The 25349-nt window shown below is 45.6% G+C and overlaps 1 protein-coding gene across 3 annotated transcripts in view; it reads right to left on the bottom strand.

Annotated features, from left to right (window-relative positions):
• Positions 1–6808: 6808 nt before the first annotated feature.
• APBA2 (amyloid beta precursor protein binding family A member 2) overlaps positions 6809–25349 on the bottom strand; it is a 1219434-nt gene continuing 1200893 nt past the window's right edge. For all 3 annotated transcript variants that reach the window (XM_086958387.1, XM_086958390.1, XM_086958389.1), the window contains one exon: positions 6809–8532. In XM_086958387.1, coding sequence (XP_086814513.1) covers positions 8461–8532 — 72 coding nt within the window. In that variant the 3' untranslated portion in view covers positions 6809–8460. The remainder of the gene's footprint in view (positions 8533–25349) is intronic.

Raw genomic sequence — 25349 nt, 5'->3', positions numbered from 1 at the left:
ATACACCGTCTCTCAAAAGTTAAAGGTTACAGTGAGGAAATAAAAAAAATGTAAACGTTGAAAATCATTTAAAAAAACAACGGTTACAGGGATGTTATACTTAGGAAATAGAATTGTTTTTTAAAACAGAAATTCACTGACTAAGCAAAGGATTACAGGGACATTATAGTTAGTCTCAGATTTCACTTGTATAAAATCATTGAAATTCAGCATAACTTACGCCCCCGCAATGCACTTCTTATGACCTCACATATTACATCACTCATGACATGGACATTTGTTATGTATTACCTTTATAGCAGGTATGCAATAAGAAATATGTTCTACCTCTACTCAGCTGAAGAATATTCATGTTTGTGAATGCACCTAGTCCGATAATTATTTTGGGTTGTGCTCTCCAGTAACCACTTCAATATTATGACACAATGCCCAGAATGTAAATGAGGAAAGCTGAGATTGCCAAGTGGGACCTCTTCAACGCCTCTCCCTATTCAGAAACTAGGTCCAGCAGGCCCAGTGAGGCTATAGTCTGCTGGAGGCATGGAAGGCTGGCTCACAGGAAGGGCTCTGCCTTGATGCCCAGGGACTGAACAGTGAGGGGCAGGGTTTGGAAGCATGGGGAAAGCTCTGTATTCCTAAAACAAGGATTCACCATTATATTTTATTTTATTTTCCATGAAACTTTAGATATTGTCTTTGCTTCAAAGTATGAATCAAAGGAAAGGAAATTAAATATATTGTTTTGCAATAAAACTGGACGTGGGAAGCCTCAGAGTCTTACTAGGCAAAATATGATCAGCGACTGACAGGCATCTGATACAAAGTGCCCTCAGATCTGTATAGGAGCGAAGAAAACAGTGTCTACTACATTTACAAATACGACCTGCCTACCTGTGGGGATCATTAGCGAGTGGTGCCTTCCGCTCTTCCTGAAAATATGCATTCTAGCATTTTGCTCCAGGACTTATGGTTCCAGTCTCCTACTAACCCACAGGGTTAGGTGCGGAAGATCGTCAGACAGATGTGCAAGAATTCCATTGGAATTTTTTCAACTGGGCATTCCACGTGAACATGGAAGACTGGATGTGAGGACCCCCCAACCATGCACCTGTAAGGTCTGAGGAATAGGTCCTGATGATTTGTTGAAAACTATACATGAAAGGACCAGAGGCAAAGAGACATAAAATATAAAAGACACAAACATGGCAGCTTCAACTTTGTGTTTTGAGACAAAGTTCAATTTTACAGCAGCACTGCGCACTACAAAGTCCTTTCGAAATGCAGCCTTTATTGAGGTTTGCATCGTTGAAGTCTTTCAAAATCTAGGAAAATTGATAAGCCCAAAGGAAAAAAAAATTCAGCAAGACCAAAGATCCTTCACTCACAGATCTCTGATAGAGGGAACATGAGTGCTTTAAGGGCACTTTCTTACTTTTCAAATTTGATTTCATAACTGAACATCTTTTCGTAGGGTTTGTCAAGGGTTGACTTTTGATTTGTTGATACAAATTAATCTCTGTATCCAATTTTCTTCGTTTTAATTACTTTTTTTAAGTGTTTGTCTGTGTATCTAACTAAGCCTATACGTTATTTATTCACATAATTGTTTGGCTAGTTGTTGCACATAGTCCATATGCATTTCTATCTAAGGAAGGCATTGTTGCTGTAGCAAAGCTTGGAATGCCTGCCAAAAATCCTTTTACCTCGGTAATATTACTTTGGCAACCCGGGAGCTCTGTCACAGGTCACATGGGAATCCCTACAATTAGGAATAACACTCAATACAATATACACAGTGCATTGAACCGAGCAAACGCTGTACTATCTGGGCCTGATTCACAAAGATAAACCTACACTTTAATGTAAGTTTACAATGTTTTGCAATTCACAAAGGAATTTTAGGAATAGTATCTTTGCGAGTGAGGAGTCTCTGCACTTGTGGTGGAGACTCTGCACATAAAAAGGTAGGTAGTTGTAAAGATACCACTAGTAAACTTCCTTTGTGAATTGCAATGAATTGTAAACATACACTAAGGTGTAAGTTTACCTTGTGAATCAGTTCCACAGTGTTCAACCTAGGTGACATGGTAATACTAGAAAAGTCAAATAACATCAATCAAACAATCAATCAGGGAATCTTAAAACGCACTACTCACCCATGAGGGTCTCAAGGCGCTTGGGGGATGGAGGGGACGGGGAGGGTTGCTGCTCCAGGTTAGACAAAAACTAGGTCTTCAGGCTCTTCCTGAAGATGTGCAGGGTGGGGGAGTGCTTGATGTCAACTGGGAGTTTGTTCCAGGCCTTGGCATCAACGCAGGAGAAGGCTCGTCTACCCGTTGTGGCTCTGCAGATGCGCAGGATTTCTGCCAGGGCGAGATTGGCTGAGCAGAGGTTTCTTTTGGGTACATGGAAATAGACTTTTTCGTTGAGGTATTTGGGTCTGATGTTGTGGAGGGATTTTTAGTAGTGGGTGAGTAGCTTGAAGGTTCTGTCGAGGATGAGTCTGGCCACGCTGTTCTAGATGGTCTGGAGTCTGTGTAGCTGGGACTTGTGGATTCCAGTTTAGAGGGCATTCCCGTAGCCCAGCCTGCTGGTTTTGAGTGTGTGGGTGACAGTCTTTCTGGTTTTGGGGGGATCCACTTGCAGGTTTTGTGGCAGATGTGGAAGGAGATAAAGCAGGTGGAGGTGACGGTGTTGATCTGGCAGGTCATGGTGAAGGAGAAGTCAAGAATGATGCTGAGGTTCTGGGCGTGGTCCATAGGGTTGGGTGGGTTTCCGAGGGCAGGTGGCCACCAGGTGTTGTCCCATGCTGTGGGGGATGGTCTGAGGATGAGGACCTCAGTCTTATCAGAGTTGAGCTTTAGGCAGCTTCTGCTCGTCCAGGCTGTGACGGCCTTTGTTCTTTCCAGGAAACTGAGTCTGTTTGCTTCAAGGTTCTTTGTGATGGAGAGGATGAGCTGGGTGTCGTCTGCGTAGGATACTATGCCGAGAACGTGCTGCCTGATGATGACAGTGAGGGGGGCCATTTAGAAATTGACGAGCGTGGGGCTGAGCGATGATTCTTGGGGTACTCTACAGTCGGTCTGTGTGGGTTCGGACAGGAAGGGAGGGAGTCTGATCTTTTTGGTTCTGCCAGCAAGAAAGGAGCGTATCCAGTTGAGGGTAGTTCCTCTTATGCCGGCGTTGTGGAGTCTGGCTGCGAGAGTGTGGTAGGAGACGATGTCGAAGGCTGCAGATAGGTCTAGCAGAATGACAGCTGTGGAGTGGCCCTGGTTGAGGAGCCTGCGGATTTCACCGGTGGCGGCAAGGAGGGCGGTCTCGGTGCTGTGGTTTCTGTGGAATCCAGACATGGATTGTTATCTTCGATGAAGGTGGTAAGCTGTGTGTTGACGATTTTCTCAGTGATCTTGTCGGTGAAGGGGAGGAGACAGATGGGGCGGTAGTTCTTCAGGTCCATCAGGTCGGCGGAGGGATTTTGTGGACAGGCTTGACGTCTGCCTGCTTCCAGTCATTCGGGAAGAGGCCGGATTCGAAGGTGATGTTGATGGTGTGCCGTAGTTCGGGCGCTAAGGTGGCGGTGGCTCTGTGGAAGATGTGCGATGAGCAGGGGTCCATGGGGGCTCCTGAGTGGGTGCTCCTCATGGTCGTAGTGGTCTCTTCGGTTGTGATTAGGGTCCAGGTGATGATGGTGGGCTGGCTGTACTTGCTGGAGGGGAGAGCAGTTTCCAGAGTTTGTACACTGAAGTTGTCGTAGAGGTTCTTGATAATAGTGTGGAAGTGGGAACTGAGCTTGTCGAAGAGGTCCTGGGAGGGTGTGACGTCTGTGGCTACGCTAGGTGGTTTGGTGAATTGCTGGATAATGTTGAAGAGTTCTTTTGAGTTGCTGGATTTGGTGAGGATTTTGGATGAAGGTCCTCTTTGTGGCTCTTATTACTTGATGGTATGATGTCATGGCGTTCTTGTAGGTGGTATTGTCTTCAGTGGCATTGCTGTTTCTCCATCCGTTTTTGAGACGTCTGCAGGAACGTCTGGCTTCTAGGAGGTCGGTGGTGAACCCGGTGGCCTTCAAGGTGCGCTGTCTGTCAGGGTTGTGGAGGAGTGCGAGCTTGTCTGCAAAGCTAGAGATCCAGCGATGAAGCTCCTTGACTGCAGAGTTGGCTTCGGTTGTGGCGGGGGTGGGTTCAGGGATGAGGATGGAGTAAAAGTGTTCCTCAGTGACCCTGCCCCAGTTTCTTCGATGTGGGCACGGCGTGGGCAGGTGTACAGTGGTGGTGTTGACGGAGAAGTGTACGCAGTGGTGGTCTGTCCAGAGGGGCTGCGAGGTGTGGCTGAAGCGGACTTTGTTCCCTCCTGGACAGATGGGGTCGAGGGTGTGTCCCACTTTGTGGGTGGGGGTGGCAACAAGCTACTTCAGTCCAATGTTAGCAAGGTTTTCTAGGAGGGCGGTGGAGTCAGGGTCGCTGAGGTGGAAGTTTGGGTCTCTGATGAGGGTGCAGTGCATGGAGGCAATGGCGTGGGGTGCGATGAGGTCTACAATGGTGGTGGTGAAAGAAGCGTGAGGCCCTGGGAGTCTGTAGGCGAGGGTGCCTCTGAGCCTGGTTCAGGGGCTGGTCTGGATCTGGAAACAGGTGTTTGGTCTTCTGAGGGAGTTGCTCGTGCTGGAGGTGGAGAATTGGAGGGAGCTCTTGTGTGCAATGGCAAGTCCTCCACCTGGGCGGTGTGGCCGGTCCTTCCTTTGGATCTTGTATCCATTGGAGATGGTGGTGGTGATGTCCGGGGCGGAGGAGGAGTTTGTCCAGGTTTCCGTGAAGAAGGCGACGTCTAAAAAGAGGGTGTCAAGGAGGTCCCAGATCTATATGGAGTGTCTGTGTAGGGAGAGCATGTTGAGGATGATGCAATTGAGGGCTCAGGAGGTGATAGTGTATGTCGTGGGGGCTGTGTACACGGGGTATGGTCGGAGGCAAAGTTCTGGCAGCAGGAAAACTGGCCCTGGGTGATATTCGGAGTGGACAGCTGGCAGTTGTTATTCATCCCTGGGTTGAGTGCGAGAAGGGCAGCTGAGTCATAGTGGTGAGTGGTCAGAGATCCAGGGTTTCTGCCGCTAGTCGCGGTCAGGACGCAGAACGGCGCAGATGGGCTTGCCTTTGGTGACATCCTGGGGAATCTGTACTTTGCTCTCTCTGCTTCTCCCCACCTATCCTAGTCTTTCTCTAAATCCGTCACACGTAAAATATTGAACTCAGCCTAACACCCAGTCTCAGTCCAGAGCCATTATCTTAGAGGAGTTACTTTTAGCTATCCCACATCTGCTTGATTGCTTGGTGGCAATGCCTAAGTGTACAAGATCACAGATTCACACATGACGACGGTAGTGTATGCATATAACATGAGTAAATGTGGTGTTTGCGAAGAGCAATAAGATCACACTCATGACAGTGCAGCTGCCACCGAAAGAAGTCTATGATCAGCAAATTGCATGTACACTGCATCATTGTTTTAATTTGAAAACTAAGCTAATGACGCATCAACGTGGCCCCGCCCATAAAAGCAGCAAAAGTGAGACACCACAAGCTGCTAAAGTATGAATACCCGGCCTTCCTTGAAAGGATGGTCTGGGAGGTCTTGGCTGTCAGAGGAAGATAAGAAGCTGCACTATTTCCGTACATGGTGACAAGGAACCTACTAATCAACCAACACAGAGAATCTTTCACGACTTCAGCGCAGAAACCTTTCAATGAAATTAGCTTTTCGGGTAAGAGAAAAAGCAGATTTGTTCTAATGTCAGTAAAGTCTACTTTACTTAAAGCTTAAACTATTGCTATATTTATTTCACCTCCTCTGCACGGTTGTTCCCACCTCCTTTTAATAGCTAATTCATAATAGATGCATTCAGTTTTTTCACGAAACAACACATTTCAATGTTTTATGACATCTGCATGTCTAGCATTCCTAAAATGATTTACATTTTTGTTGTGCGCAAATATGCCACGCAGCTCAGGCAATAAAAATTACGTATTTAAAAAGTGGGATTGAAATTGAAGGGATTCCATTTGTAATTCCAGCACGTATTGTTCTGCCTTTGGAAATAAAGCTGCTTTAGGCACTGGAGACAATGTCAGCCACTAAAATGCCCCTTTTCGTACAGACAACAGCTAAAGAGTAAGGGGCATATTATCAAGGACCGGTGTTAAAATTATCGCTGTTTTATCGGCAGGAAACTGCCGAATAAACGGCTATAATGGGCTTGATAATACATCCTTGTTAATTCCCATAGAAGCCCATGTTCTGATGTTAACATGGGCTTCTATGGGAATTAACAAGGGCGTATTATCAAGCCCATTATCGCTGTTTTATCTGCAGTTCCGATAAAACGGCGCTAATTTTAACACCGGTCCTTGATAATATGCCCCCAGGTTACTAATGTTGTTTTATATGCTAAATACACATGCGATAATTCTCGATGGCAGAGGTCAGGCGCGTCCAATGGGCACAGTCAAAGAAGTCATGATTCCCCAGGCCAGGACCATTTTTTCGGGGTCCCTCGCTCGTGATGCAACATACATTTTTAGATTCTAAAGAAACCTGTTCTGTTTATTAATGACAAGGCCTATAAAATTGCTAATTGCAGTAGATGCTGTGAGACACAGTACACAATTTCGAGGTGCCCGACAGGTGTCCATCTTAAAATTGAAAAATCATTATTAAATTACACTTCAAAGCTATAACAACTCAGGTTTAATTGAAAATTAAATTTGACAGAATTAAAAAGGGCTAGTGTTCTTTGAAACATAATGACGAAACAAACCCAGAAAAGCATGCCGTCTTTATTACATTACATTTCTTCGTAATGTTAGGCAAGGTTTTCTCTAGTAAGCTGCATGCAACACATATATAGTTCCTTGAAGTTCAGTATGCCTAAAGCTTAGGTTACTGCAGGGTAAGGCTTTGCAAATCACAGTGTTCAGCTTCAAGGTCTTGGCCAAAATTCCAACAGAATCTACATCCACAAACAATTATCTCCTAATGCAAACATGTTCATGATGGGCTGAGCTGTCTAATACTGCTGCTGGTCTGGACTCCTTAGTTGTTCGAAAGAAAGTTACATTCATAAACAATGGTTCCGTGGTGAAAGAATACTCATCTGTTGTAGGCAAAGTGAAGCAGCGCCTTGAAGTCTTGTAGCCACTAGGTTAAGAAAGTGTACAGTTCTGAAATGAAAGGCTATCTTCTTACTCGAGGCAGAAGAGGATATGTTTCAGAGCAGGTGACTAGGAGCGGGTGTATTATGAATACATCTCTAACAGGTTGGTAGGTTGCATTAACTTACAATCTTCATCATTTAGCAGTTGAATAGAAAAACAACAATTTGTACCCAATCTTCCATCACCAATAATCTCCCGAAATAAGAAATTCACCTTTTTTTATTATGTCTGTTTAGGTTGTAATATCAGTCTCCAGTTGGCCCGTTTGACATTGTATGTGCCAAATGCACCACAAAATAACACTAGGGGTGTGCAAAGTTTTAATTACACGAGCGAAGTCTTGCATATATTCTGATTAACGGCTCACCAGTAGATTCGGCTTCATCTACACCAGGTTGTGGTTTTTCCCACAAACTGTGGCATTACCTCAGAGGTACTAGATGGCACTGGAAACGTATGTGCCGTTTTCACGAGAGCTAATTTTAATATTATTTTCTCGTGACTTCGAAAATGGATGGTTTTTGTTGATCTTTATTTTTCTTGAAACAACCTAAAAAGGGAGAGAAAATTCCCATTTAGAAACCTTCCAGAACAAAGATGAATAAATATAGTATTTGCAAGAATTTCATGGTAGAAAAACCTTTGCACACCTCTAGAAAACATGAACATTCAAACTGTTACCAGCTGTAGGACAGTATGCATTTTAACAATTGGAGGAGAAAACCTATTTTATTTTTATATTTTACAGAATTTGATCATTTAAAGAAAAATATTTACAATTCCAAGTTGACATTAGACACTGATGGCCATTTGAATTCCGAGCCCATTCATCTCTTCAACTGGCACACTTCACTGTCTCTTTGACTTCACTCATCACACAATCAATCACATTCAGAACAACATTATTAAACATTACGAACGAGACATACACAAAACACGCTAAGTGGAAAATACAAATAAATATTCTCGTCACTGGTTTGCATGAAAAAACCATTTGAAGTATCATGTAAAATAATTCAGGGATGGCTAAGAAATGGCTGTGTCCGAGCTTGAAGCTGCCATCATTCAGGGGGGTAGAGAGAAATCAGCAGAGCCATGTAGTGGTTGTGGTTCAGAGTATTTCAGCGTCGGGGTTTGTTCTCAAGATCCTCTCTGACAAAATACAAAATGTACTCCTGAAAGATGCCTTGTTCTCAAGGCTTGGCTTGTTCGTTTTCACGTGGTCCCGCGCGGTTCTGTCTTTTGATCACGCTATGCCTTAAATGTAGAGGGGCGTCTCTTGGCCTGTCAGCAGTCTGAACATGGCCGCAGGCATCGTCTTCATATGAATCTGTGGACAAATTAACAACGCATGAGTGAATAAAAGCTCGCCTTGGTAATAATGTAATAAGTAATATCTAATGTAGCACCCAGGGTGTCATTTTCTTTCAAATTAAACTTTAAAACAACATGTCTCATTAACCTTTCAATTTTTTAATACAAAAAGCAAATATTTTGATTCACTTCATGCACTAAGAATTCTGCAACATCTCTACCTCTCAACTACTGAGGAAAATTAAAATGTAGGTGATGCATTATGACACTGGGTCAATTCAGGGCCTTCCTTACCACCACAACTGGTCACATTTTGGATAAAAGATTCAATTACTTACCGGTAATCCGTCTCTCACTTTGAGTCGTTACATCATGACCCAGAAGTTTCCTAAACACACCCCATTCATCAATAGTTTGCCCCTCATAAAAGCTCATTCCACATCCTGTTTAGTTGTCTCAAGCCATGTACTATACAGTCGGCCTGGCAGAAACTGGGCGGGTGGGAAAGCGGGATTGATTAATCAAAGTGTCATGTAATACCCAACCCCTCCCAAGCGTGTGAGTTCACCCCTTCCTTTTAGGCCATACCATGAATCATCCCCCTACTTCAAATCATTCAAGGGACCCAGTTTATAGTGCATAAAGGATGCAGTTTATTACACAACATAAATCATATATTTCACAATTTACTGGTTGGTCATTCTCGACCGATGTTTGTTTGTTACATATTCAACTTCTCAATTAAACATTGTCCCAAAGGTTTATCTCTATTTCTGGCTGACAGTACTGTCCCTGCGCAATGGCCACTTTTTTTAGGTGTCTCGGGCTCTGTGGGTTCTAAGCTTACCTTGCTACTGACCTTGTGGGTGGCTGTCAAAGCCGTTCTGCTTTCCTGGACTCTTGCTGGCCACTCGCCTGCTCCCTCATGTCCCTGCCATGGGGCATCCCAAGCACAATGACTGAGCAGCACATTTATTCTTGCTGTCATTGTGTGCTGTCATCTGCTCCTCTGTGTCCCTGCCATGAGGCATCCCAAGGACACTGTTTGAGCAGCTCTTCTAACTAGGTTACTCTCTATTTGGGGTCTCTTTCTGTGCTGCCAACACCATGCTGCCATCAGTTTCCTGATCAGTTTCCCTATCTGTGGCAGGCCCCCCCTTCTGCCCTTTCTAGAGAAACCCAGCAGTTCTAGCACCCCAACTATGTTGAGCAATAACATGTTCATTTCTACCACAGTCAGGTGTACCCAATCCTCTGAGTAAGTGTGGGCGAATTTTGCGGGTCTGCGGTCCGCAAATTCGCGTGAAATGGCAAAAAAATCAGTGAGTTCGCCGATTTTCCCGCGAAATCGCAGATTTTTTTTTCATTTGCAATAATGTGATACGTGTACCCTAGTGTGTGTGGTGCGGGCCAAACGGGCGGGGCTTCTATGCGAGTTCACATGCCTCTTGTTTATAAAGGGTCAGAGACCGATCAGAGCAGCAGATGAGAAGAAAGCAGCCTCCTGGTCACAGTAGGTACACTGGGATTGCGCTCGAGAAACTCATGGATGCAAATTCCTCCATCAAGGATTACATCTAATTGTAGGTGGTAGATATGGGGAGGAGATAGTGAAGTGGAAGGCACTCCTTTCTTTTAACAAAAATATGATATTGATCCTCTTTTTTTAACACATGCGTGCTGCAGCGGTGGCACGTTTGTCCTTCTTCCGTGCCTGCAAAACTACCAACCTAACTTGAGTGGATGGACCACTCAACCCCTGCGCACTGTTGCTGCTAGTGAATCACACTAGAAATATCATCATTTTAATTTTTCATCCTAGTTTTTTCAATTTAAATTTTCACATAACCAAATTCTCCATTCTTATTTGAAAGTATGATATTTAATCATCAGTTCATTTTCAATAAATTTCAACATATATTTCAAAAACAAAACATTTCAAAAATTCACTGTATCAACTTCATCTCATAGACAAACTCAAATATTTGATTTAACCATTCATATCTCTCAAAAGGGCTTTTTTACAGGCACTGAAGCGTCCCGACTATGACGGGACGCTTCAGTGCCTGTAAGAAAGCCCTTTTGAGAGATATGAATGGTTAAATCAAATATTTGAGTTTGTCTATGAGATGAAGTTGATACAGTGAATTTTTGAAATGTTTTGTTTTTGAAATATATGTTGAAATTTATTGAAAATGAACTGATGATTAAATATCATACTTTCAAATAAGAATGGAGAATTTGGTTATGTGAAAATTTAAATTGAAAAAACTAGGATGAAAAATTAAAATGATGATATTTCTGGTGTGATTCACTAGCAGCAACAGTGCGCAGGGGTTGAGTGGTCCATCCACTCAAGTTAGGTTGGTAGATATGGGGAGGAACCACACCTACCTAGCCTCGACCGCGCTCACTAATTGTTTGGGCTGATTGTAATGCGTGACTGAATTTGAGTGTGTGTGGCGGGGCCAATCGGGTGTTGCTTCCATGCGAGTTCACATGCCTCTTCAAAGGGTCAGAGACCGATCAGAGCAGCAGATGAGAAGGAAGCAGCCTCCTGGTCACAGTAAGTACACGGGGATTGCGCTTGAGAAACTCGTGGATGCACAGTCCTCCATCAAGGATAACATCTAATTGTAGGCAGTAGATATGGGGAGGAAGCACATCTGCCTAGCCTCGACCATGCTCACTAGTTGTTTGGGCTGATTGTAATGCGTGACTGAAGTTGAGCGTGTGTGGCGGGGCCAAACGGGTGGGGTTTCCATGCGAGTTCACATGCCTCTTCTAAGGGTCAGAGACCGATCAGAGCAGCAGATGAGAAGGAAGCAGCCAACTGGTCACATTAAGTACACGGGTATTGCGCTTGAGAAACTCATGGATGCAAAGTCCTCCATCAAGGATTACATCTAATTGTAGGTGGTAGATATGGGGAGGAACCACACCTACCTAGCCTCGACCGCGCTCACTAATTGTTTGGGCTGATTGTAATGCGTGACTGAATTTGAGTGTGTGTGGCGGGGCCAATCGGGTGTTGCTTCCATGCGAGTTCACATGCCTCTTCAAAGGGTCAGAGACCGATCAGAGCAGCAGATGAGAAGGAAGCAGCCTCCTGGTCACAGTAAGTACACAGGGATTGCGCTTGAGAAACTCGTGGATGCACAGTCCTCCATCAAGGATAACATCTAATTGTAGGCAGTAGATATGGGGAGGAAGCACACCTGCCTAGCCTCGACCATGCTCACTAGTAGTTTGGGCTGATTGTAATGCGTGACTGAAGTTGAGCGTGTGTGGCGGGGCCAAACGGGTGGGGTTTCCATGCGAGTTCACATGCCTCTTCTAAGGGTCAGAGACCGATCAGAGCAGCAGATGAGAAGGAAGCAGCCAACTGGTCACATTAAGTACACGGGTATTGCGCTTGAGAAACTCATGGATGCAAAGTCCTCCATCAAGGATTACATCTAATTGTAGGTGGTAGATATGGAGAGGAAGCACACCTGCCTAGCCTCGACCGCGCTCACTAAGTGTTTGGGCTGAAGTGTGACTGAATTTGAGCTTCAACTCGGGCACCTGCTTTATTTATATCTATAAGTGCTTTCTGTTGAGGTTTAATTTTTGTGGCAGGAGCATTGTGCCAGAATGAATCCTGCCTGCATTATCCACGAAGATGCTGCGAGAAAAGAAAAAAATTTGACGAAAATCCGCAAAATCCGGGAGCAGAACGGATTTTGCGCCCACACTTACCTCTGAGTGATAGTCTGATGACTTGAGGTTGATCAGCCCGTGGCACAAGAACCACTAGCTGTTAACCCTACATACCTTTGCCATGGTGATATTTAGTTTACACCCTGACATGTCCACCACCATTTGGTCAACTGCTCCCCCATAATACCGGGCAGGCTATTAGCTCGGACTATATGATGTCTGTTGGCAAATCAGCCTGGCCAGGGCCACTAACTCCTCTGTCATTGCCCCTAGCAGCTCTCTTCTCCCAATGTTTGCCAGGTTGTTTCCCCCGAGGTGAATGACCACGGCATCCGGTCATTCTCCATGTTGCAGTGACTCTTGCACGGCGGGAAGCAGTTGATCCAACCTCATGCCTGATTGACCCAAACAGATAATGGCTGTACTTTGTAGCCCTATCCCTTTGAAGTCTCTTTGCACCACTACCCACCGTTGCGCCAGTGTAGTGTAGGAATGCCCCAGGATCCACACCTTGCATTGGCCCCCTACTGGACCTGCTGGGAGAGAAACATAGTTCTGATCCCGGCTGGCTGGATGTAACCTTTGAATGTACCCAAGGCCCAGTGGCCCAATTTCTTAATCTGCTTGGCATTCAACCGCAGGTGGGCTGTGGTGGCTGCTGCCCCTGTGCAGAAAGGGTGTGACCCGAACTCCCTAGGAGGGAGGGCCATCTTATCTAAGGCTTTCCTCATTACTGCAGTGAATTGGAAAGGGCTGAGGCATGACCTATCTTTGTGTGAGAACAGTAGCCTTGCGGCGTGGACGTCATGTCTTATATATTCAGCATGAGGCACACTAGGCAGCATGCTCTGTCTTCTATGCAGTCTATCCTTGTGTGTTGCCCTTTGCCTTCTTGGACCATCTTGGTCCATCTTAGGAACACTATTGTGTACTCGTTCCGCATGTGTATGTCCTCCATGTACACACATGCCAACCCGGAGATCCCTATGGCTGGTGTTGCTAGTTTGCTAATCCTGTAACCCCCAAAGAACACCAAGGTAAAAACTTCTCATATCACCACCTTGTGGTATCATGTGCATATCCCTGGTAGTGTGCCAGGAACTGCCTTTAAGACCATGAAATCAATGGGTCTCCTCTTATCCGGGAGCCTGGGCGGCAGTCCACCCCAGCCTTTCATCGCTGGCCTACAGTAAATTGACCCTGTTGGGTCCTTTCCAGTGGCCAATTTGGCAAAGTGTGCCACAGCGCTGAGGAGTGCTTGTGCCCATGACTTTGTCCTCCCGTTCCTGAATGCCATTCTATAAATAATGCTACCTCTGTCGTGGTGACCCTGCTCAAGCTTGCTGTGTTGGTCATGCTGCTGAATACCTCCCAGCTCTTACGATATCTCTTGGCAGTCTTGTGGGCTAGGGTGTTGTTCACAGGCATTGCTAATCCCTGTCGACCAAGTTCCAGAGGTATCCCAGTGCCGGTGTCATTGTCTGCTCTGCGTTAGGTGCAAGCTCATGAAATTTGTCCCACTGAAAAGGAAAGATTGCATCAGCTATGGAGTCTGATACCACTGCACTATATCTGGCCCTAATCGCTATGTTAGCCCTCAACTGGCATCGTACCAACTGCTGTAGTAGTCGCAACACCGCCGGGCATTTTGTCATTCCCAGGTAAGGCTCCAAGAGTGTTATGTTTCCTGTGATCCTCATGCTTCGACAACTTTCTGGCCACTGGGCAGAGGACCATGCGTTGCCTAGGCTAGCTCCGAAGCCGTGGCTTCCGGCAGCATCCGTGAAGAGCCCCAACTACTCAGATGATACCAAGGGCTCCCTCCATATGAGTGAATCTCACTAGGAATGTGACCCACAGCTCCCAGTCCTCTCTCACCCCTTGGTTGAGACATACCCTGTGATGCATTTTTGTCATGCCTTTGGTCACCCAGACCAATCACTTAGCGAATGGGCACCCAGCAGGCATTACCCTGTTGGCATAGTTTTGTTTCCCCAACAGTTTCCCCCAATGTCACCTTTTTTCTTTGCAGCAATTGGCTTACGATCTGCCACAGCTCCACTATTTTGTCGCTGGGCTGCCTGCATATCCCTTCCACTGAGTCTAGTTCAATTCCCAGGAATGATAGCTTGGTGACAAGGCCCTCCCTTTTTTCTAGGGATACTGGTACCCAGCCGGGTGACGTGCCATCAGTTCCCATTCCAAGAAGATGCTGAAGGCCTCAAATTAGGCGTATGATATTGCAGAACACATAGGTAGGCACTTGTCATAATAACAAGCCCCATCTAGTTGGAAACCCAGCCAGTGGTAACTTTGTAGCTGTACTTGTAGGAGGCGGAAAGCGGACTCTATGTCTGTTTTGGCCAGGAGCTCCCATTTTCCTACCCACTTAATCATATCCACTGCTTCATATAAGGATGCATATGGCACTGAGCTGCTGTCTTGTCCCAACCAGTCATTTACTGAATTTCCTTGCGGGTATGACAATTGGTAAATGAGACAGTATTTCCCTACCTCCTTCTTTGGCACCACCCCCAATGGGGACACTATGAGATTCTCCAATGTAGGGGAGCTGAAACGGTCTACCACTCTCCCCAACTGCACCTCCTTTCTACCTTCTGCCTGGCCACTTCCGGGTTGTCTCTTATGGATTTTAGACTGCTGATCAGCCACTGGGTTACAGAGCCCTAATAAGGTATGGGAAAGGCTTCTGTGAAACCACCTGCCAGTAGCCGTCTCTCTTTGTTGTTGAGGTATCTGTTTAGTAACTGATTTACTATCCTTATTCTAATAGGGGTGGGATTGTCCCTTAATGCCCCTGCCCCCCTCGAGGAAGCCCCCGTCTGTCCTCCGCTACTTCATGCTGCCATGCTCCCTGTTTTCCCCCACACCCTTTGCCTGCTTGCAGTGGACTGCTCGGTAGGTGCTGCAGCAGTTGTTAAAACTGTGTTTAAATCTGCCCCCATTTACACTCATCTTAGTTGTACTTCCAGCACGCTGTGGTACATTGGTTCCCAGATGAAAATTATGTTCATGGGATCCTATCCCTTGCCTTGCAGCCACCATGTGACTTGTGAAGCCCTCCAAGTCCTGGTGAGCCCATTTTATGGGTGACCATGTTTGCATCATCTCACTGGAACCCTCATTGTAGCTGAGCCATGCTTCCCCCTGGTATTTCTGCTGTGCCTCTTGCACTTTTTGTTCGGGCAGGAACAGTACCGCTGCGCTCGGGGAAATTGTTCTACAAGAGGCATGCCAGGGTTCTGAAGGCCTGTAGACAGTTTTCTATTGACCTTTCCACCCTGGGTTTATGCCTATCTCTCCTTTCCTCCTCTTTTTTTATCATGAGTTGTCAAATGCAACCTGCTTGGATTTCCTCCAATTAGGAAAATATGTTGATGCACTTCTTCTGCCAGATCCTTTCTTTTACTGCCAGTGGTATCAGGCTGGATAGACCAGCTACGCGAGTTGTGATAGTAGGATCCCCTGGGGATGGGCGAATGTATTCGCTAGCGGGCGTGCCCGTGTCCGCCCGTGCCCCTTCTTCTGCTATAGCCTTGGACTGCATAGGATCCTTGGTCACTGCCACTCTGCCTGGATTGACTGAGTCAGTCCCTCTGCCCCTTCCTTGTCTGTGGTGCCCTTGCACCCTGTGTTCCTTACGTTCTTGCTTGCTGCTTGTCACTGCTTGCCCCTGTCTTCACAGGCCTTGCCTGACCTTTCTGTCCCTGTCTCCTTAACTTCACTTGGACCCATCATGGCTGAGGGGTATACTAAGCTCAAATGTGTGCCTGGCCCTGCCCATGGCCGCCAGGCATAAATGGGTGAGGGGCCTGTGTATGTGGCCCATGCCTCTCGTTGGAAGTCCCTTTGTCCTTGCCTGCCTCTATAGCCCCTGTGTGGTGGAGTTGGTAGTTGGTGACACCCATCTGGGTCCCATTGTTGGCAATGTTCCCTGATGCCACCCAGGACCCCTGTGATAGCACCCCCGGCATGTAACCCTGCCCCCTTGCTCTGCGCCAGTTGCTCACCCATTCCATTGGCTGCACTGTCACCGTTGCACCATCATGATGGAATTCGAGCTGGCCAACCAGGAAGCTTATAAGGTGGCGCAACTCAAGGAATCTGCAAGGAGAAAGGGGTGCCCTTCAAGCGAAGCACCAAGAAGGCAGAGCTTCAGGAAGACTTGAGGGCATGGGTATTGGCCCACCCAGAAGGAGAAGGGGACAAGGAGGGATCTGTGCTCAACACCACAGGGAACCTTGGTCTACAAGGTGACAATTTTCTGCTGGGTACAAGGGTACCTTCCAGGGCAGGAAGAAGTGTTTCAGTTGGGAGCCTGTCTTAGAGGAATTGGCGGACAAGAGGGAGGAGAGATAGTTCAGGTTGGAGCTTGCCAAGCTGGAGACAGAAAAGTGGGCCATGGAACAGGATCGTGAAGAAAAGCTACTGGCTATGAGGGAAAAGGAACTCGCCCATGAGCTCAGCCTAAAGGAGCTGCAAATCCGAGCCCTAAAAGTAGGGGCCAACACCAACAAGAATGGTGGCAGAATACCTACTGAAGCTTCACGTGAGTCCTGGGTCTTTATGCCTAAAGATGTGATGGCCAGTTTTAAGGTGGCCATGGGGTCTCAGCGAGTTATTGGGGGGTGGTTTGTATAAGTACATACCTCCAGACGTTAGGGACACACTCCTTTACTTAGAGAAGGAAGACCAGACCAACTGCTCTGTCATGAAAGCAGCGTTGCTCAAGAAGTTTGGTCTTACCCCTGAAAGGTATAGGCAGAGGTTTAGGAATAGCCACAAACTACCCACAAATAACTGGGTAGATTTCTTGGACTATGCTACTAAAGCATTGGAGGGCTGTGTGCGGGGCAGCGATGTGCATGATTATGAAGGATTGTATAATTTGTTCTTGAGAGAGCACCTTCTAGAGAAATGTTTTCCAGAGCTACACCAGGGGGATTGCCACTTGTGTGGAGGCTGACTGCTCCCAGGAACTGCTGCCCCAACTAGCTGAGCTGCCCGGCTGATCTTGCCCAGCCAGAAAGAAACTAAAACAAAATAACATCTCCAGGGTGTCTCCACCAAGAAGACTAACTGATCCCCTGGACACAGGGATCACAAGACCAGTAGAGAAACTACAAGGATTGCCCCTGCAACGCTGGGCCCGAGGACCTGCCTTGCCTTCAAGAGGACAGCAACATTTTATTTTATTTTTCCTATCAACTGCCTCTGCAGTGCTGGGTGTGGAAATCTATTCTTTGTATTAGCCCTGCGATCACCAGCGCTGCCCAGGGCCTGAATGCGCTGTGTAGCGCTGTGACTGGAAGCGCTGCAGAGGAAAGCACTGCATGTACGGACTTCCCCGCCGCCGGCCCGGGACCTGAATGCGCTGGGTAGTGCTGTGACTGAGAGTGCTGTGAGGAAGAGCACTGTTTCACTAAAAATCACTGCGGCCGGCCCGGGCACCCAACTACACTGCGCCCTGCTCACGCTGTGTGGTGGACAAGAAGCGCTATAGAGAAACCCGCTGAGCCTGTGAGATCCCTTTCTCCGCCGTGGGCCCTGTGACCTGAGAAGTGCATGGTGCGTGTGCCTGCATTCAGCGCGGCTGAGTCTGTGACCGTTGTGGAGCGGGCAGCGCGAATACCAAAGCACTGTGTAGGCGTTGCACCACTCACGGCCCAGGTCCAGAAAAAGAGACTGCACTGCGGCAGGAACAGCTGAGAGGCGTTGCTTGGCAACGGAGGACTCCTCAAAGCCGGGCTGTAGGGGCTACCTTGCTCCTCACCCGGGCAGCGCCTGCAAAGATCAAACACCCCATGCTCAAAGGAAGCTCGCGCCAGTGCAGGTCTCCAAACCCCCCCATAAGTAACCACTCACCGTTGCATGTGGAGTTTCCAACCAAAGTTTTGCAGTGGGCGGGGTGCGGCCTAGAGACCGTGTGGGCATAATCTGACAGTGAGCCTGCCAGGGAACTATTGGGGGCATTTATCGGAAAGTGGGACTGCCTTCATTCATAGCGGGGACTGCCTCAAATGACTACCGGGACTATGTATGCATGAATGCGGACCTCGCCCTGATCAGTCGAACACCAGCTACCAGTGCGGGGGGAGGCCTGTATTTTTAATCCGGCATCCTGGCCATATCGTCTACCTACGTTGAGGGTCTGTTTCCCCCCGCGCTTTCTGCCCGAAACTAGTGACCCAAAGGGTAAAGAATTCAGGAACCAGTGACACCAGTAACAGTAACGCAACCGTGAACGGTGCAGGACAGATGCGACACCGTCCACTGGCACCAAGGTGACCCCTGTTCCTAAAAACTGCGATCAGTGCTTCATCAGCGCCACTTAGAGAACTGCTTTAGTTTGAGTGCAAAGGATCGGTCTCCTAAAGTGGTACAGGCTCACAAAGGTGTGAGCAGTGCATATTCTCCTGCCCTTGAGGAACTGGGCTTGCCTTAATGTTCTCCCACTGAAAGTCAGTCCCTATTACAAACCAGGTAACAGCCATCCCAAAAGACCTTTGACTGACTCCATTTGATTGCATATGGTGACATCATACTATTTTTGGATCTTGCATTATTTTTTTGAGAAACATACCTTTATTTTTGTATAAAACTGGTGTAGTGTCCTTCTGTGAGAGCCTTTAATGTGTCACTCGTGATCTGTGTTGCACAAATACTTTATACATTGCCTCTTAAGCTAAGCCTACCTGCTCTGCGCCAAGCTACTCTATCAGAAGCGGTGGTCCCTACTTGGACTAGGGTGCATACCTCTGCAAACTAGAGACCCCGGTTCTAGCAGACTCTCATCCAATCTGTGCGTCGACCAGAATCCAAGACAACATTTGGGACGGTTACTCCCGAGAAGGAGGACGTCCTCCTTGCTCGTCCACACTGGCGTTGATGCTCCTTGAGGCGATGTCCTTCCCGCGACGGACCTCTGCAGCAATGTCCAATGTAATGAGATGGTGGTCAGTTGTGGCCAAGAGGGGCCCCTACTCTCTTTTGACCTCCTTGGCCTCCACACCCTTCTGTCTCCATTAGCCGGTTCAAGGATTCAAAAGATGAGCCCAATCATTGCTCTTTTTTTTCACAGGCTTGGGCTGAAGTGCTTCTGGTGTTACCGGCACCAGTAGGGGTTCCCTGCAGGCCTTATAAGGTCCGGCTATGCCTTTCCAGCCCGCTTCACAAAGTGATTGAAGTATTACCATCTCGTCAGTCTTGCTTTGCTTAACTACATTATGATATGAGATATGCCCAAGCCTAATAGACCAGCTCAAACATCTTGTACTTTGAAATCAGGTCTCTTCCTGTTCATTTCATAGACGAAGGAACTCTGGAACCAAACATGTCCTGTACCTCAATTTCCTGCATTGATCTTCATAGGCGAAGGAACTCTGGAACCAAACATGTCCTGTACCTCAATTTCCTGCATTGATCTTCATAGGCGAAGGAACTCTGGAACCAAACATGTCCTGTACCTCAATTTCCTGCATTGATGTAGAATGTTTATTACACTCGGGAGTTATGGGGTCACAATAGACAACATGCCTGGTGGGATCCTTGGTGACTGAGTGACACAAGGGTCTACCTGCTAATAACATCTCACGGGTATAGTAAAAGCTCTTTTTAAAAATGGTGTAACTGGGTACTTTCCAGCAAACAAAAGCTTCATTTTCATAATGATAAAAAGATTGTATGGATGGCATGAGTAAGGATTGAAGCAACCAGAGAACCTAATAAAAAACATAGGGACTGATGAACGCTGGATGACCCAGATAGGCAACAATGACAACCAGCCGAAACCTGTTGACCCGTGGATGCAGGAGACATTGACACTTCAGGGATATCCTATTTTATTTTAACCTGCCCTAGGGTGTGCAAGGAATACATTATTTCGTATACAAAAGGGGACACCCAGAGTCTGTTAATATTTTTCTGGTCCTGACATTGTGATTTCATCACAGTAGTCCACCCCAAAATGGTGTTGAGCCCACCCGGTATTATTCACTATAGCAGGCAAGGACTCAATGATGTAGTTTGCCACTTATAAATATATGGACGAGGATCCATTAAAAACAAGAGTATTCACCAATCAGTGTAAAATAGACAATATAGGAGGCAATCTCTTTTTTGGAGTATTGTTGTTGAACCCCCTGGGAAACTGAGGTATCCCTCCAAAAAGCCCTCCTCATTCCCTTTTTTAAAATAACTTATGATACATATATTCTGCCTTTAGCAATTTTCAGATCTAGTGAAACTATGTCTGCGGGAACTATCATGCCTGTGAGGAGGAATAGCTCTCATTACTCATTCTAAATCATGATCCCTTCTGGCATTGGCAAAAACTACATCACAATGGCAAGCACCATGGATATATGTGTTCTAGCGTCAAAGAGAGTCAACAACGTATTGTATGCATGGAGAGCAATGACACTAGTCTAATTTCCACCCTCACCCCAGACTTTACATGTTGGTTTAGCTCACCCAGATTAGCTCTCCATATTAACGGTGACCTTGAAGGGTTCCCTAGTACTGTGGGCAAGCCCTTTAGTAGCACTACATTTGTCCTGATCCTAGTACCAGGAAAGGTCTATAAAAAATCCATGAATCAGCAGCATAACACCAAGAACCAATGTTGTGCATCCTCTTTCGCAGCAACATCCAGCCAAATAAAATGAGTGCCAACCTAGCATGTATTGATTCGGCTGCTTTTTCCATAATATTCCTACAACCTTTTTCTCTTTCCTAGATGTATTCTTTACAATCTCTCTGCTGTAATAATACCAATAGCTAAGACAAAGACTGTCCTCCCCGGGAGAACCATATTTGGGATTAAAGCTTTCAGTCTTTTGGTGCTACAGTCTAGCGAGAGGGTGATTTAGAAGAAAGAAATTTACTTAACTCTTTTGAGGTTTGTACATCCAACAAGTAAGTGTGCTTCTCAAAGAGAGGGGCAGCCTACACTCTGCAACTGCCTCGCTCTACATGAGGCCTAGGCGCAGATTGTAGAAATAGCATGTTAGAGAGATCCTAATGATGTGTTCCTGGAATATTATCATCATACTAGTCTGACAGTTCTTCATTGGTAACATACCAACCAGTAATGCAATGAGTGAACACGTTTTGACGCCATCTTAGATTGGGCTATTTTCTTAAATTTGCACATGACTGGACATGTCACTAAAGTCCTATGCGCACATTTTTTAAAGGAATTTCTGAAAGATACCTGGAACCAGGAACGTTTACATACAGAAATGTGACATCATTAGGGAAAATATTCAGGAACAAAATATTAGGAAAATATAAGGAAAATACTAGCACCCTAGCACTGTTAAGTGATTAAGGTTGTCATGTTTTCTTAAGAGAACTCAGACTATAGATCACCTATTGAATTGAATTTCACAGCAGAATGGAAGGTGTTACTGATCCTCCATCATTTCCTATCAGTTCCAGGAACAACTTTTATTGGCCCAGGTCGAAAGAGGTACTTTAGGCATATTTAGATGCCATCGAGAAGGACACATTTAACAACAAAAAGAAAACAGCAGTCCTCATACATAATTTAGGCTGTGAATTACCGCAACAAAAAGCAAGAATACAGCATTGTCAGTAGAATGATGCTGGGGAATTCATAAATACAGACTCTCGATAAATATGCTACCTTAATCTAGATACTATATAAATGTTTCTCGCCATGCAGAAATGTAATTTTGGAAAGATATACATTTCTACAAAGAGCACAACAACCTGGAGAATTCATTGATGATTTTGTTTTTGCATTGAGAACTTTCACATGCTTATATCCTGAATTATAGGATGAAATAATTTGTGATCAGTTTATAGAGTGAACGTCTAATAAGAAAATACAAGAAATATTACTATTCACACGAGATCCAGACTTTGAATCAGCTTTGAGTATTGCCAAGGCCATCCAGAATTCTGATGTTTATTTAGGGAAATCTTTGCACAAGGAGCGGTTTTCTCTTGCAAAAGCATAGATACTTGAGATGGAACAAAGACACCAGGAAGAGTCAAGCAAGTAAAATACAGCATTCCTCTGACATTACAGCTTCCACAAACACAGATTGAGGACAACAACAATTGTAGTTATTTAGATTTGAAGTCAAATTCATGTAAGGTCTTCTAAAAATTGTCCACCAATGTTTCAAACGAGCTGTAAGTGTTTTTGGGAAGTTCACTTTAAAAGATATTGCTGAGTGAAGTTTGCTCAAATCGGTGATATCAAGTATGGATGACTTAGAGGAGAATGGTGAGGATGTTGTTCTTATCATAACTGAGGGTAATGAAGAGTGTCCAAGTTGAAATAAGTGAATGCAAGGAGAATGTGTCTCTTCTTAAAAGGGTTAATATCTAAGGTATTGCCTCCAGTGATGACCTTTGAAAGGAAATCAGCCCATAGTGTAGTGGCTGTGGTATGTGAAGGTTAAAACTTATGAGAGTGGGATAAGCAAGAAAAATTAGGCATCATTTTAGACTCCAATCACATTGATAGAGTTCAGTTTTCTTTGAACACTTGGGAAAGTTGGAAGGCTTTTTGAAAGAGAATGCAGTGCCAGTAGTTCACAAAGTAAAAATGGCGTTGGACAAATTGTGTTGCCTTGATATAAAAGAACCTACTTTAAGCTCGGAAGGGTTGCCTTTGTCTGTATCAGTTGTAGAATATTTATATATGAAAAGTATGAGTTACTAAGAGTAGATGAGCTGCTTCCCTGGCTGTGGCTGGGGTGTATCATTATTAAAGCTTCATCTTGAATCACCTGGAAGTCTCGGATCATCCGTTCTGCAGGACTTAAAGTAAGAATGGGAAAGAACTATGGGGCATATTACCAAGCAATAGCGATAATTATCGCTATTGCTTGGTTAGAGACAAAAATGTATCGGTGACCTGCGGCGATTTTTATCGCAGATAAACCTTGGTATTACCAAGGTTTATCGCTAATGCTCTTAGCCATGTTATCCACCTCCCATTGGATAACATGGCTAAGAACTGCTCAGGGCAGGTGTTAGCTTTTGGAGATATTCGCGTTTAGCGCGAATATCTCCAAAAGTTGGTAATAGGAGATAGCGATGTTAGCGATTGTTTCCAGTCGCTAACATCTTGGCACGCCCACTGTGCATGTCATTAGTGATAAATATCACTGACATGCAAAGTGGGGCCCAAGATGGTCGCTATCTCCTACTAGCTGCCTCTAACTGGTGTTAGCGACAGCTAGGTAATAGGGTGATAATTTTATCTCCGCTTTCTTGGCTTTTAAAGCCAAAAAAGCAGAGATAAACCCCCTTGATAATATGCCCCTTTGTGATGGAGACACCTGCCTAACACACCTGTTCATATAACAGAGGGATGATCTAACAGCACCATGGGAGAGCTGTATATTTGTAAAATTTGAACAAGGCAGTCTTGACTGGAAACCGTAACTATGCAGTGTGATTTTAACAGGTTTTGAATGCAGTGATGAAGGTACTGTGAAGTGTAATTAATGTCGGATACCAACTGTGTGAATAACCGCCAGCTGTATTACTGATATTGTATGATACTCAGATACCTGAGCTGCATTTTGAGATCTTGCCTATGTGATGAGCATGTGAAATAAAAAGAGTTAAAAAACCAAAAATAATTAATGTCGGATCCCTGGCCTCGAGCCATGCTAGATGGAAGGTGAAGAACTTCTCACCTATCCACAGTGCAGATAATTGAATCCATATGTTACGAAAGCTTTTTGCTGTCAGCGTGAGAATGTGACTGGTGCATTGCCAGTGTGAGCATTATCAGTGGGAGAGACCTCAGACAGTAGTCAATGTGAGCATTATCAGTGGGAGAGACCTCAGACAGTAGTCAGTGGGAGCATTATCAGTGGGAGAGACCTCAGACAGTAGTCAGTGGGAGCATTATCAGTGAGAGAGGCCTCACACAGTAGTCAGTGTGAGCATTATCAGTGGTAGAGACTTCACACAGTAGTCAATGTGAGCATTATCAGTGGGAGAGACCTCACACTGTAGTCAGTGTGAGCATTATCAGTGGTAGAGACTTCACACAGTAGTCAATGTGAGCATTATCAGTGGGAGAGACCTCACACAGTAGTCAGTGTGAGCATTATCAGTGGTAGAGACTTCACACAATAGTCAATGTGAGCATTATCAGTGGGAGAGACCTCACACTGTAGTCAGTGTGAGCATTATCAGTGGGAGAGACTTCACACAGTAGTCAATGAGAGCAGTATCAGTGAGAGAGACCTCACACAGTAGTCAGTGTGAGCATTATCAGTCGGAGAGACCTCACACAGTAGTCAGTGTGAGCATTATCAGTGGTAGAGACTTCACACAGTAGTCAATGTGAGCATTATCAGTGGGAGAGACCTCACACTGTAGTCAGTGTGAGCATTATCAGTGGGAGAGACTTCACACAGTAGTCAATGAGAGCATTATCAGTGAGAGAGACCTCACACAGTAGTCAGTGTGAGCATTATCAGTCGGAGAGACCTCACACAGTAGTCAATGTGAGCATTATCAGTGGGAGAGACCTCACACTGTAGTCAGTGTGAGCATTATCAGTGGTAGAGACTTCACACAGTAGTCAATGTGAGCATTATCAGTGAGAGAGGCCTCACACAGTAGTCAGTGGGAGCATTATCAGTGGTAGAGACTTCACACAGTAGTCAATGTGAGCATTATCAGTGGGAGAGACCTCACACAGTAGTCAATGTGAGCATTATCAGTGGGAGAGACCTCACACAGTAGTCAATGTGAGCATTATCAGTGAGAGAGGCCTCACACAGTCGTCAGTGTGAGCATTATCAGTGGTAGAGACTTCACACAGTAGTCAATGTGAGCATTATCAGTGGGAGAGACCTCACACTGTAGTCAGTGTGAGCATTATCAGTGGGAGAGACTTCACACAGTAGTCAATGTGAGCATTATCAGTGAGAGAGACCTCACACAGTAGTCAGTGTGAGCATTATCAGTGGTAGAGACTTCACACAGTAGTCAATGTGAGCATTATCAGTGGGAGAGACTTCAAACAGTATTCAATGTGAGCATTATCAGTGGGAGAGACTTCACACAGTATTCAATGTGAGCATTATCAGTCGGAGAGCCCTCACA

This window comes from Lissotriton vulgaris, chromosome 2_1 (genome assembly GCF_964263255.1).
Source record: "Lissotriton vulgaris chromosome 2_1, aLisVul1.2, whole genome shotgun sequence".
In the NCBI taxonomy this organism is placed as follows: domain Eukaryota; kingdom Metazoa; phylum Chordata; class Amphibia; order Caudata; family Salamandridae; genus Lissotriton; species Lissotriton vulgaris.
The sequence above is the reverse complement of the archived record's forward strand: the minus strand, read 5'-3'. Positions and strand labels throughout refer to the sequence as shown.